The sequence below is a fragment of the Tyto alba genome, unplaced genomic scaffold (genome assembly GCF_018691265.1).
Source record: "Tyto alba isolate M040663 unplaced genomic scaffold, T.alba_DEE_v4.0 Super-Scaffold_40, whole genome shotgun sequence".
In the NCBI taxonomy this organism is placed as follows: domain Eukaryota; kingdom Metazoa; phylum Chordata; class Aves; order Strigiformes; family Tytonidae; genus Tyto; species Tyto alba.
Genome location: NW_024881316.1, coordinates 35,307,016 through 35,321,167, shown reverse-complemented (window position 1 = coordinate 35,321,167; position 14,152 = coordinate 35,307,016). Strand labels below are relative to the sequence as shown.

The following is a 14,152-nucleotide window of genomic DNA, read 5'->3' as shown; positions in this document are numbered from 1 at the left end:
GGGAATTTTTAGTGGATACAGAAGCAACCTATTCCATTCTTAACCAAGCTTTAATGCCCCTAGGAGAAGAGTATATTATGGTAAAGGGAGCTACTGGCCAAGCTGAGAAAGCCTATTTTTGTAAACTGCTAAAATAGTAATTGGGAAAACAAATGAGTGCTCATAAATTCCTATATTTACCAGAGTCACCCAAAGCCCTTTCGGGAAGAGACCTCCTGGAACAATTGGAGGCCAAAATTGAGTTTAAGAATGGGGAAGTTACTCTGGAGGTAAATGATCAACAATATATACAAATAATGAGCTTACTTCTGACAGAACTTCCAATCGAAGGAAAGATCAGTGAGGATATTACTGACCAAGTATACCCAGCAGTATGGGCAACAGACATACCAGGACAAGCTAAAAATGCTGAACCAGTCATAGTAAAACTGAAAGAGGGACAAAGGCCAGTAAGAATAAAACAATATCCTCAGAAGCAGGAGGATCAGGAAGGTATTCAGCCCATTATTGAAAAATTTTTCTAACAGGGATTGCTGAAAGAATGTGAATCTGCCTTTAACACCCCTATCCTTCCAGTGAAGAAACCAGATGGATCTTACCGGGTTGTACAGGACCTGAGGGCAATTAACAAAATAACTGAGGATGGGCCATCTCTGGTATCTCTTGTACTTGAGATGAGAGAGGAACTAAAACCACTGAGCCATAAAGACAAAGGAGCTGCAAATTAGCCCAGACTTGAAGGACAAGGTGTATGTGACTACAGGACTGAGTCTGCACAGAAGCAAGGGTCAACTAGTGAACACAGTGAAGAAGACTACAAGCCTTCATCTGAAGACCCCTGCCCACGACCACCAGGGAGCACTGTGCAAGTGTGACGGGAGGGGGATGGGGGGATATGTTAATGATTTCTCAGAACTAATTGTAATATTCCCCCCCCTATCCTCGGAGTAGTGATGCATATGTATTAGAGTAGATGAATATGTAATGTTTTATACAATAAAAGGGAGCCCCTTTTGGCTCCAGGTGGCGCATGTCTGTGGTGGAGTCATCCCCTGCGTGCCCAGCGCTGAATAAACATATCTACTTTATAACCTTACTGGTTGTAAAGTCGTGATTCTGTATCTCAGGACCGCTTACCTTCTGGCCACAGGCTAGCTGTGAATCGCTCCTCCTTTATCAGACTTGTTCTGCAAAAACAACACTCTTTCCTTCCAAAAACAACACTCTTTCCTTCCGAAAACAACACTCTTTCCTTCCCTTACACCACAAAGGGCAATCAATCAACAGTTCAGCTATCTAACGAGTTGTGTTTTAAACTAATATTTTTGTCTGACAAGCAGGTTACCTACTACATTGGAAATTTTGAGATTACTGCTGATGCTGACAAATGAGCAAGGCCATAAAACAGTGTTTAGGGAAGATGATCAGAAGTGTGGAAGAAAAGGCAGGAGCAATGGAACTGGGATTTGGGAATGGATCTGGGACCTCCTGCTGGGAGGTAAGTGGCTTAGTTCGGACTAAGCCACGTGGGTTGGCTCCGGTCTGGCCCTAGAGGAACATACCTAGCCCTTTGCCCACACACCTCGTAATTAATTTATTTTTGACATGGGCATGCAATCCCTGTCCCCTCAAGTGAGTGGCATACACAGCTCTGGCTTTCTTATACCAGCACGTTGTAACAGCAGCATATTATTTGTCAAGAAAGCAACACTGATTCTTCTCACACCTATGTACACGATGGTGCTCGGGCAGGGCGCTCTCTCCTCGCTCACGCTGTACAGAGAAGGAGGAAAACCCTCCCTCCTTGCAGTAACCGAAGCCGTGAGAGCTCCCTCGTTTTCAGCCGCTGCAGCGCCCGGGGCGCTCCCCTCGCCGGCGGCCAGGAGGAAGGGAGCGAGGCAGTCCTTGCCCGGGAGGGTGATGGGAGCGCTGGAAACGCCGGTCGGGGCCGATATCCGGAGAGCTCTCCTTCCCCGCGGGCGTTCAGGGGTGGGGGGAACGATCGCCCGCGGCGCTGAGGGGACGGACAGACGGACAGGACAGGCGGGTCTGCCGCGCGGCGGGGGCGGGGCGGCGCCGCGGGGGCCGCTGGGTAAGGGAAGCGGCAGGTTCGTCGCCGTCGCTCGCGCCGCGGCTCTGGCGGGAAGCGGGGGGGTGCGCGCGCGTGCGCGTGCGCACGGGCCGGTCCGGGGGTTCCGCTCTCCCGCCCAACCGTCCGCGGGGCGGGGGGGCGGCCATCGCGGACTGCGGTGAGGGCGGGAGGGCTCCTGCCGCCCCCTCCTCCCGGAGGTGGGGTGGGGATGGCGGCGCCTTCTTCCGACATGGGCTCGTAGGGTCGGCGCGAAGGCCTCTGAGGAGCGCGCTTCGCCGCCGCCGCCTCGCCTCAGGGAGGGAAGGGGCTCCCGCCGCGCTAGGCCGTGGCCGGAGGACGGAGCATGGCCAGCCCCGCCAAGTGGGAGCGTCTGAGGCCGCTGCTGCCGGACACGCTGCGTGTGAGCAAGGTACGCGCCGGGCGGGGGAGGGGAAAGGGCGGGACGGACCTTGGCTGCAGCACTTCGCTCCAGCCGCGGCGGGAGGTTTTAAGGAGATTCCCTAAAGTCCTTCCTCTCGCATGTCCGGCGGGAGATCCCGGGCTTGGAAAGGTGCGGCCGGCCTGGCCAGAGCGGTGCACGAAAGGGGCGTCGTGATGCTTCCCTCCCTCGTCGCTGTTTAGCGGGCTGCCCGGGAAAGGAAAATGCAGTGATGTTAGTGCAAAGGGATGATTTTCTTAGCTGTGTTACCTATAGACTCTTAATCGACTTAAGTAGGTTGTAGCTATGTTTAAGAAAGACTACAACTGTCCTCTGAACATCTGTTACGTTCAGCTGATCTTATGTACAGCTTCCACCGTTACTTTTAGTAATGTTATGAGGTAGCTAACAAAAACCAGGCCTACTTTAAATTCTCTGCAACTGCTTAAAAATGTCTATTAACGTTGACTGGTGGACTAAATGTTACTTGGTAGTATTGCCTTAAAGCCATGAAAAAGTTTGCCTGAGTTTTTACAGTGGTAATTAGAAATATTATTGGAGATGATTTGTAAGAAACAAAGGCTGTTGAGCACAGCTTCTTTATGTAGGTGTTTAGGTGAGCCAACCAGAGGTGATTCTTTCCTGAATCTGCTTCTCATAAATAGGAAGGTCAGGGATGTGGTAATTATTATCAACCTTAGCTGTAATGGCCATGGAACAGTGGAGCTCGAGACCTTGAGTGTAGTGAGGAAGGCCAGTAGCAGGGTACAGAACCTGGGCTCCAGCTTATTCAGCCTTTGGGACTCCACCTTACTCAGGCAACAGGTAGCTGAAATTTTAGAGGAGGCAACTTTGAAAGTTGGAGGAGGCCTGTAAAGGCAGGGATGTTCTATCCTGAGACTCATGACAACAAGTAAATATGTTGAGGAATGGGCACATCTATGCCTGCACTCTGGGTAGGGCAAAAAGAGCTTGTGGAGGAGTTGGAAGCAAGGGCAGGCTATGAAGGAGAAGGATGTCCAGACAGTGTTTTTTTATTTAGGTATGATGCTAGGAAAGCCAAAGTTCTAGAGTTGAAACTAGCAAGGAATGTCAAGGGTGACAAGAAGAACATTTTACTGCTATATTAGCAATAAAGGGGCCCTGGGGATGGGGTTGGTGTGAAACTGTTGCTAAATGGGGCAGGTGATTTAGGAATAATGGACACAGATAAGGCAGAAGTACTTGGCCTTCTTGCATGAGTCTTCAGAACTGATGTCCTCCAGGCTTTGCATCTAAGAGACAGGATTCAAGGAGAAGAACAAACAGCAATGGAAAAGTGTCAAATTAGGAATGTCTTGAGAAATCTCAACCCAAAGTGAGTCCATAGGACCCACTTGGGGTATATCCTGAGAGGGCTGGCTGACATCATTGGGAGGTTGCTGTCATGATCTTTGAGAGGTTGTGGTGGTCAGCTACAGGTTAGTCAGACTCACTTTATTCTCTTGGAAAACCATGAAACAAGTTCTCTTGGGAACTATTTCTGGGCACATGAAGGAGAAGGTGATTGGGAATAGCCAACACGACTATACTTGCAACCTGATTACCTTTGGTGATGAAATGACTGGTTCTGTAGATTCAAAGCCTTGGATGTCATCTACATTAGCTTTAGCAGGACTTTTGAAACAATCTCCTGCAGCATCCTCCTCTTTCAGTTAGGATGTTCCAGATTATAAACCACTAGTTGAGTAAAAATGACCCTGACTGGATCGTCAGGCTCGAGGAGGAGTGGTTAGTGGTTCATACTTTATCCAAAAGTGGATTACAAGTGGCGTTCCTAAGGGTCTGTCCTGGGACCTGTCATGTTGGTAGGAGGAAGACCTAAGATGCAACCTCGTGATGTTTATGGGTGTTCAAGGTGCCATAGACAGCTAGGCATGGGCTGGAGGAATGGGTCATCAGACACCTCATAAATTTCAACCAAGGAAGCTGAAAATTCATGTGTGAAGTCCTGTACCCTGCAGTGGTACTGGCTGGGGGACCACCCTGCTGAAAGGACCAGGGGATTCTGATGGACAGTGTGCTAAATGTGCACCAGCATTGTGCCCTGGCATATGAGGCTGTGATAGCAGGAGCATAGCCAGCAAATTGAGGGAAGTGATTCTTCTTCTTTATTTGGCACGTATTAGGCTGCTCCTGGAATGCTGTGTCCATTTTAGGCCTGCCAGTGCAGGAAGGCTGTTGATAAACTGCTGAGGGAGCTTGTGAAGCCAGAGCAGCCCTTCAGTACTTGCAAGGAAGTTAACAAGAAGCTGGTGCCAGACACTTCGCAGCCATGCATGATGGGAGGCTGAAAGGGAATAACCACAAATTGAAACAAAAGAGACAAGAGGGATTGCAACTTGATATAAAGTGAAACTTTTTTTACTGTGAGGACAGGCAAGCAGTGGAATGGGATGCCTAGAGAGGTGTAGCCTTCGTCCCTTGAAATATTCAAGACCCAGTTGGATAAAACCCTGAGTAAGCTGCTCTGGTGTAATGACTGGTCCTGTTTGGAGTTGGAGGTTGGACCAGAGACCTTCTCAGGTCTCTTACAACTGGAATGGGTCTCAATTTGAAAATACTCCTTTCCTTAAATTGGGGTGAAGGGTGGAATGAAGTACCTGCTTAGTCTCATCCTGTCAGCTTCTTGACCAGAACAGACTCTGTTGCCTGTCTTGCATGGTAATATATAATTGTAATGCTGTATAGTAGCAGTGTATCTTCTGTATGTGAGCTGTTACATGGAACAGCTGAAGCTTGTATCTGTAGAGTTTATACTTGTTGTGACCATTGCCTGAGCATTAGGGAGTTCAGTGGTGTTTCCTGCTTTCAAAACAGGGAGATGTGCTGAGATAAGGGCTGAAAATTCTGACAGGAATTTAATGAGCACGTATCCCTTCTATCCAGTAACATCTGTTGAATTGTCAGCACTCCGACGGCTGTAGCATCTAGAGTTGATTTGGGGATTTCGTCTGAAGAAGCTTCCTGTCTAGATAGCATTTTAAGTCAGTTATTTTTTGTTTTTTTCCCAGCCACCACCACCAGTGATCAACCTGAATGTGGATGATGATGTACAGTTTGTGAGAAGTAAGTTGCTGTGTTCCATGTGTGAAGATTATTCTTGAAGTATTTCATGCTTTTGTACAATGCTGAGTAGATGCTGTAAACAAATGTGAAATTGTTGTGTATCTAATACAGGCAGATCTGGAGGAATGCTGCACACAAAATGAAATAACATATATGAAACAACACATTCTTAATAGTTTTTCCTATTTAAATCTGCTCCAAGTATACCTTTCCACTGCAAAAAAAGAAAATAACATACGGGAAAAGTGAGTTAGAGAAGACTGGAACATCATGCTGGCAAATGTTTGTTTTCAGCTGGCATTAAAAAATATAAATACAAGCTTGAGTGAATTTATGTTGTGTGTTTGTTGTTTTGTTTTGTTTTGTTTTTTTCTAACCAGTCATAGTCTTGCACATCTCACAGTAACACAGTCCAAAACTGAGTTGTTGAACCTGTCATGTCATATTAAAGAGTGCACAATCTTGTAGCCATGGAATTGGTGTGATATACTATGAGTAAAAGTGCATGTCTCATTCATCCTGGGAAAAATACTGAAGATTGGATGAGAGTTTTTTCTAGGAAAGTTTCCATATACATGTACCCATGTGCATGCACACACATTTTCTTGAAGCATTAGACTGGAATATTGCTCAGTGACACAGTTTGATCACATAGGAAATACCTGGTTTGCTTTGCAGGAAAAAAGGCAAGTAGCAGCAGGTTTTCATAGTCTTTCATTGACTCTAGGATTAGTTGAGTGCATGTGTACTGTGTCTTCTTTTGTGCCTTGAAAATACATGTTCTTTTATGCTTTATGCATTCATAAATAACAATCTAAAGTTAAACAACCTGTTCATTGGTAACTTTTATGCTGTTTCTGCAAATATGCTGGTAATGGATATGCATAGCACAGGGATCTCTCTTAAACCCGTGGTGTCCTGGTATCTGTAGATCTTTGTTATATTAGTAAATTAAACAATGTCATGACCAGTTCTTTTGCCCCGAGACCAAATAGTACACACAGAGTTGTTTGATATATTAAGTTCTCATACTCCAGAACAGATTGGTCATGTCCAGGCTGGAACAGTCCCTGAAATCAAGCTAACTCCTGAACCATGGCTGAATGTTATTTGGGAGATCTAGTGGTTAATGTGGGCCAAAAGTGTGTGAAAAAACACTTCAGTGGTGTCATGGAGCAGATGATAGAGCTGCAGTTCTCTGGCAGTGTCCTGACACTATTTATAGTTAACTGAAGGTTTCACTGGTATTCATTCAGTAGTGTGAGCTCATGTCCTATAGAACATAGTTACACAACTATTAATATCCATACTAGCAGTCTGAAGTCCTGAACGTTGAAAGCATGAAGATATGTGCTTGCTATTTAGATGCAATCATTGCAAACAAATGAAGGTATATGTAGTTAATAGACGTTATATGGTGCCATTGCAATGTCAGCATTAAGAACTGCAGTGCTTTCAGACTTTATCTTCATGTTTACTTCATCACTATTGGGTTTTTAAGGAGTACTTCATATTCGTGTAGTAATTTACCCTAAATATTCTATCAAAACTTTACAGGAACTGTAAAGGTCAGAAAGCCTCGATTTGATGCATCTTTGGTCTACTTGACCCGAAAATTCATGGATCTTGTCAAAACAGCTCCAGATGGTGTCCTTGATTTAAATGAGGTAGCAACAACACTTGGAGTACGAAAACGAAGAGTGTATGACATCACCAATGTGTTGGATGGAATCCACTTAATTCAGAAAAGATCTAAGAATCTTATCCAGTGGGTGTGAGTTGGCTTTGAAACTTCTAATTTCTGAAACAATAAAACCCAACAATGTTGAGTAATGTTTATAACTTTGAGAATGTGCTTAAGCATACTGAATTACTTTTAATAGGTGAAAATATTTTAAGTTCTTCTGTATCCTTAGGCTGTCTGAATTGCTTACTGTATTAACAAGTATCAAGTGCAGAAGCACAATGAAGCATATTTCAGCAGAGTCAAGGATGCCAGAGTTCCTGGTTGTTTTCTATTAGTATACTTTGTGTTCAATAAACAGGCTCTTATGTAAATAAACATACTAGACAACTTTCATATTCTTCTAGAGGATCCAATCTTGACCAAGTTGTTGGAAAAGCACCAGAGCATCAAAACATTAAAGATGAGCTTTCTGACTTGTCAGCCATGGAAGAAGCTCTGGATGAATTAATCAAGGATTGTGCTCATCAGTTATTTGAACTAACAGATGACAAAGAAAATGCAAAATATCCTTTTAAATCTGGCATTACTTTAACATGTGGTTTTGGGTGCGAGTACTGAGGTTTCTGGTAATAAGTGTAGGCTGATACCACAGATACGCAGTAATACTTGATAATAAGTTTTATAATAGGAAGCTTTTTGTTTTTTTTATATTCATGTATACTGGTCATGTGCCCTGCTTTGCAGTATCATGCATAATCTAGCCTGTTCTCAGGGCAGTGCTACTTGTCTGACCTTTCTACTGCAGAAGAATGGAAGTGGGGCAATAGTCTTAGCAGCCTGACCATCACCTTGTCCTCTCCATTATAGAGTAAAGTTGTCTCAGGGGCAGGTCTTGGCCTGCCAGTGAGATTGAGATGAGAAAGAGGACCCAAAAGAGAGTCCCAGTGGCGTGTTGCCAGGAAGATATAATGGTACGTTGGTTGTATCCTAATACTGTTGTGTCTCTTGAGAGGGGTTCCAATGCAGTCTTGTCTTTCAGATGGGTTTTGATAATAGAAAAGGGATTTCTTTTAATATGACATAAACGTTGGATTTTGGCTTTTAGTTACAATAAAACACTACTTAGCTCCCTTGTCTGGCAGAATGTTAAGGTCTGTGCTCAAATGAAATGTGCCCGTTTTCTATATGGTATCAAAAAAACTTTTCATTGCACCTTGCCTCTTCTGATTAAGAAAATAATTCTACAGCTTTACAGGAAATTATTTACGTAAATAATTATTGCAAAACAAAGAAGTAGTTTCTCAAGGGCAGTATTCCCTCTGCTTTGTAGACTTTTGACAGCATCTGTGGAAACTGCTTGTCAGATGTGTTTGGTTTTTAAAGTTCAATATCTATTTTTTAAAAGCATCTTCCTTCATAGAAATAAAGAAAAAAGGTTTTTCACTTGTTAGCTAATACTTAATTTTACAAAGCTAGTGTTAAAGCAACCTCAGCTAAACTATTTACCACTTTCCTTAAGTTGGTGTTCTGCATCAACATATCTTAACATCATACTCTTTGCTTCTGCCCATTAGCAAATTATTTTACAGAATCCTTGACCAATGTATACACTAGCTTATGTAACATATCAAGATATCCGTAGCATCCAAGCATTTCAAGAACAGATTGTGATTGCAATCAAAGCTCCAGAGGAAACCAAACTGGAAATACCAGTTCCTAAAGAAGTAAGTTTTATACGTTTCACTCTTAAGGGGAAAAAAGTTCACAGTTTTGACTTTTGCAGCTGCAATCAGTAATTGACTTCCATTTTTTTTTTGTCATGTACAGCAGATATTGGTACTTCATTGTTCTTGTGTTCCACTAAACAATGCTGTAGGGATGATAGTCTAAGAAACTTATTTGCAGTATTTTTCTGTTTACCTAAATTACTAAACAAGGAACATGTCTAAGCTTTAGTTGTTTGGGTTTACTAGAGAGAATGGAACAGCTGTCATAAATGTTACTTATTTCCACTATCAGTTTGTTTGATAATTTACTAGGATAATGGGACTCTCGAAGAACTGTTAATGCCTTGTCTTGGTTTGAGCCCAGAGGGCAACTAAGCACCACACAGCCTTTCACTCCTTCCACCCCAGTGCTGGGAAGGAGAAAATGAAGCAAAAGGCTCCAGAATTGAGATAAGGACAGGAGGTCATGGCCAAAAGACAGGCTTGTTAGGGGAAGAAACAGAACGTCACTTTAATTCAGATACTAACAAAACCAACACTTAACACCCAGGGTGGGATGGGAAAAAGGGACACCACATCCAAAAACCACCTTTCCCCCCACCCTTCTTCCTGGGCTCAGCTTTGATCCTGATTTCTCTGTCTCCTCCCCCAGCGGTGCAGGGGATGGGGGTTACAGTCAGTTTGCTGCTTCTTCCTCCTCGGGAGGTGGGGGGAGCGCTGCACATTCCTCCCTTGCTCCACGTGGCTCCCCGCTCACTGCAGACAGCCCTCCATGAACCTTCTCAGCAGTGAGTCCTCCCCACAGGATGCGGCTGTTCCCAAGCTGCCCCAGCATGGGACATTCCCACGTGTTGCAGTCTTCCCAGCACCAAACTACAACAGCAGGGCCTGCTTCTCCCCTCAGAGTCCCAGCCTCCTTTGGGTGCAGTTGCCTGTCCTGGTGTGGGCTCCTCCAGAGGCCACAGGTCAGCATCTGCTCCACTGGGGACCTCCCTGGGTGGCCAGGGGTGGGGGGGGGGGCGGCCCTGCTGTCTCAGCACAGGACAGAGGGGTCTTTGCTCTAGTGTGCCTCCCTCCCCCCTCCTTCCCCAGATCTTGGTGTTTGCACAGGTGTCCTCATAACTCCTCTTCACAAGTCCCAACCCCCTCCCAGGTTCCCCTTCTCAAATAGGTTATCACAGAGGCGCAGCCACAGTCACTGAGTGGCTTGGCCCTGGGCTAAGGCGGGTGCGACTTGGAGCTGGGGGGAGCTTTGAGAGGCTTCTCATAAGGGACCACCTCTGTAGCCCCCTCCCCTGCGACCAAAAACCCTGCTACACAAACCCAGCCCAGTTTGTATATGAAAATCTACAAAAATTGTAAATCCAACCAGACAGAGCAGTAAGAATAATTTGATAATGATATTAACAGCATGTAAATGCTTCCTTACTGCTTAATGAGTAGACAACTATTGTTATAATATTAAAGTATGAAATGCACAGTATGTTTGACAAAAGAAAACATTTTGGCACTCTAGTAAATCATGTCAGAATGGATTTTTCAGGGAGACGGGAGGCTGTGCCCTGTCCTCACCTCATGATACAACTTGCATCTTCCCACTCAGGTCATACAGAAGAGCCATAGCTTTCCCTCGGCACCCAGTCACACTGTACCTGCATTGGGGCCTATAGGCTGGGAACCCACTGGTTAAAGTAGTGCTGTGAGAGGGGGGAAATAAGGTTAAGATAACAAATGGAACTTTAATTCTGTTTTCCTTCTGCATGCCCAATTTTTATAATGTTCTTAATTGTGTAGCCATCAATTTTGCCTTGCTGTTTGCACAGAAAGGTGGTATCGTAGGAAAAGGTGATAAGAATCAATAGAACCAGAAGACTCAGATCCATTGCATTAGATCTCCAGTGGTTTCACTGGTAAAAAGCTGTGGAGATGAAAAAGATAAGATTTCAGAGCCTTCCTGAAGCAAAAGAAAGCAGCATTTTAAAAGCTGTATTGTAGAGAGAACAGAATATTCTCTCTCTGTTGTCCATTAAATTTGATTTGGTTTGTGCCTTGCAATGTGATGTCCACTGAAGGAAAGTATTAAAAGTAACATGATTTACTTGCTTTGCCATATTACTAAAGCTGCTCTGTGCTCTTGATTTGTTTTCTGATCCATGGCATTGACTTGTCAACCTTTAAATTTTGTTACTCCTCCTAAACGTATCTTGGTCATATATCCAAAGGTCAGTAAAACAACTAAACCAGGATTTGTTAAATTCATGTTCATTAAAAATGAAACCTTGTTATCTTAATGGTGCTTAATAATTGGCTTACAAATCTATGTAATAGTCATAATTTATGTAAAACTAGTAGCACAATTTCAAATAGTTATGTCATTCCTGTATTTGTTCTGTTCTCGATCTGTTTGCTTTAAAATATGTGCAAAACCAGATAACGGATGTGTAAGGTGTGTTCTTTGGTTTATATGCAAGTCACTGTTTTATAGGATTGCATAGAAGTACATGTGAAGAGCACAAAAGGACCCATTGATGTGTATCTATGTGAGGTGGAACAAGAGAAGCCAGGTGCCAAAACTTTTGAAGATATGGATGCTGTCACTTCTGAAACTGAGCCGTCAGTTCCTCCTGATGAAGGTAGTGTCTTCCACTTACATTTTTACCCCCATGTAATATTTCTTTTAATGGCAGTCATACTATTCTGATAAAGTTGAAAACAGTACTGTACAATTTTCAGGGCATGGTATGTGGGCCAAGATGTGTGGGAGTATAGGAAACGCCTGAAAGAGAAGTCTATGCTGTTGTGTTACCTCACAACAGCAGGAGGTCAGAGAGTCGAGCACGTGCACGCACAGCGAGGCACTCTTGTTCCTGACCCTTTCCTTCCTTTGCTCGTTACTGGTTTCCTGCCGGAGCTGCCCTCTGCGGATGGAACAATGTGTGGCAGCTCTCAGCTGCCTTGCTGCAGACTCCAGCAGCTCAGCTGAAAGAGCTGTCGTGAGAGTGAAGGTGCTGCTTCAAACAAGAGGGTGCGCTGCTCTTGCTCATTACTGCCCTGTCTGAGGGAGGGTAGACAGAAGAGGGGATGTAGTATTTCAATCTCCTAAACCAAGATTGGCTGCGTTATAGTCTCTCAGGAGCCCTGATGCTGCAGGATGTTGTGGTTTAAAAATAAACGTGGCGGGAATTGCAGTAGCTCAGAACACAAAAGATGAATTATTTTTAGCAGTGGTGCCTTACAGTTGAGGGGAAGAGTTGACTTTTGAATCTTAGGCATTTTTTTTTTACTTTATTTTACTTGCAAGATAGCTTAAAATTGTATTTCCTACAATGACAGTGATTGTGTTCTTTTTTTTACTTTTCTTTCAAAGTGAGATCTCCAGGGGAAGAAAAAAACCCAACCACCTGAGATGACAGATTAATTACAACTCAGAAATCTAATACAAAATGTAAATATCCGTGTTATAGAGCTTTTCCAAAGCCACTTGGATCTGCAAACTTACTAACCTGAAAAGTTCCAAAGTGTTTTAAATTTAAAGCAGCAGTGGGTTGGTTGAGTGCTTTCACAGGATTGCTTATCTTCCCAAGTCAAAAGACAACATTGCTTTTAGGAGCTTTGTTTTCATAATTGCATGTGATCTGCAGAGCTTTGGGAAAATGGTATTTTTAGCTTATGAAATAATTTTATTTGACAGAAAACATAGGCAATTAATTACTTCTAAAAATGAAGATTTGAAAACTTTCTGGAACGATCCACAATCCTTATGAGAATGTATATAATAAATGCACTTTTCAGTTCTGAGGCTGCACTACTACTAAGCAGGATTGTCAGATAAAGAGTGTAACAAAGAACTGGTGTATCAAAAGACTTTACTACAAGGAACAAAATGTAAATACTAAGAGATATGCCTTACACTGTGTAGATGCTGTTTGCATTGTTTGCATGCAGCTCTGCATCAACTGTGGTATCAACACTGAACTTAAATAATTGGGCTTTTTGTATATATCTGTATCATGTCTAAGTAGTTACTGATGTAGATTTATTGAGATGGTTTGCATTTCTGCCTTTGTACAGCAAAGAAATAAAATAAGCTTGTAAAAATATTAAATAGTCTAATCGGTCAGTCTAATGAAACATGTTTGGTTGTCTTTGTTGGAATTCATTGGGTAACTGCAAACTTTAAAATTGATGTGAAAATTCTAAATCTGTTACCTGTGGTGCCAGCAGTTAGATCAGATTCTTGTGATGCTACAATACTGTAGCAATTTTCAGAAGGAACATTATTGTCAATAACTACTTAAATCAGTTCCTTCCAGTTTCTAGAGTTTAGCATAGCTTTAACCTAGTACCATGATCTCCTTGTGGCTTTAGCTTGCAAAGATATGTAAAATACTTCAGAACTACATTTGTATTCATTCACCCATCTTTAGCATCTGTAAAATGAAGCTTCAGCATTTTGACACTGGGTTTTCCAAGTGAATTAACTGTCACCATACAAATACCATACTTAGGTTCATTTCACTCCAGTACTGAAAAGTATATTTTGTAGTTTATGGGGTGGGGTTGTTTGGTTGGTTGGTTTGTTTTTAATCAGAACTTGGACTCCTAATTTTCCCAATCACACAGTATCAACAACTATCCATCTACTCACAGGTGAAAACAACAAAGCTAATAAACCTCTGAACGTTTTAACAGGCAATTCTACAGCTAGTTTAGACAGATGCTATGAAATGAAATGCCCTATATTGTACTAATAAATACAGGTAAGGTATGGCGGTTGACACTGAAATATACCTAAATACAGATTGAGAGTTAATCCAGTTTGCTAGAAGGTTCACTAGTTCTGCAACCTGCGTAGTAGTATACTATGCAAATTGGGAAATACACCGAGTGCAAGCTTCTGTCAGAAAATAATCTTGACTTCTTGTATTCGTGCTACCAACTTCTAGCTCGAGAATATAGGACTTTGGTGTTGGATACTATTTTTTCTGCATCTCTATAAAATGCAAACTGCCGGCTGAGCTGTTAAATAAAAGCAAAGTGAAAGGCAAGTTTCATGCGTAGATCACAGTAAAAGTGGGGAAGGTACCCCTCCAATGAAGCTGGGGTTGCGGGTTAAAATT

General features: G+C 43.1%; 1 protein-coding gene across 2 annotated transcripts; it reads left to right on the top strand.

The window, feature by feature from the left end:
• Positions 1–2,093: 2,093 nt before the first annotated feature.
• E2F6 (E2F transcription factor 6) lies at positions 2,094–13,132 on the top strand. 2 transcript variants are annotated; one of them, XM_033004552.2, is made up of 7 exons: positions 2,094–2,501; positions 5,564–5,618; positions 7,176–7,386; positions 7,710–7,868; positions 8,915–9,029; positions 11,518–11,665; positions 12,400–13,132. In XM_033004552.2, the coding sequence occupies exons 1-7, from the start codon at positions 2,436–2,438 to the stop codon at positions 12,435–12,437; spliced, it is 792 nt and encodes a 263-aa protein (XP_032860443.2). In that variant the 5' UTR covers positions 2,094–2,435; the 3' UTR covers positions 12,438–13,132. The 2 variants fall into 2 exon arrangements, with proteins under 2 accessions (XP_032860443.2, XP_032860442.2); XM_033004551.2 differs by having other exon boundaries at positions 2,096–2,501; positions 7,176–7,392.
• The last annotated feature ends 1,020 nt before the right edge of the window (positions 13,133–14,152 follow it).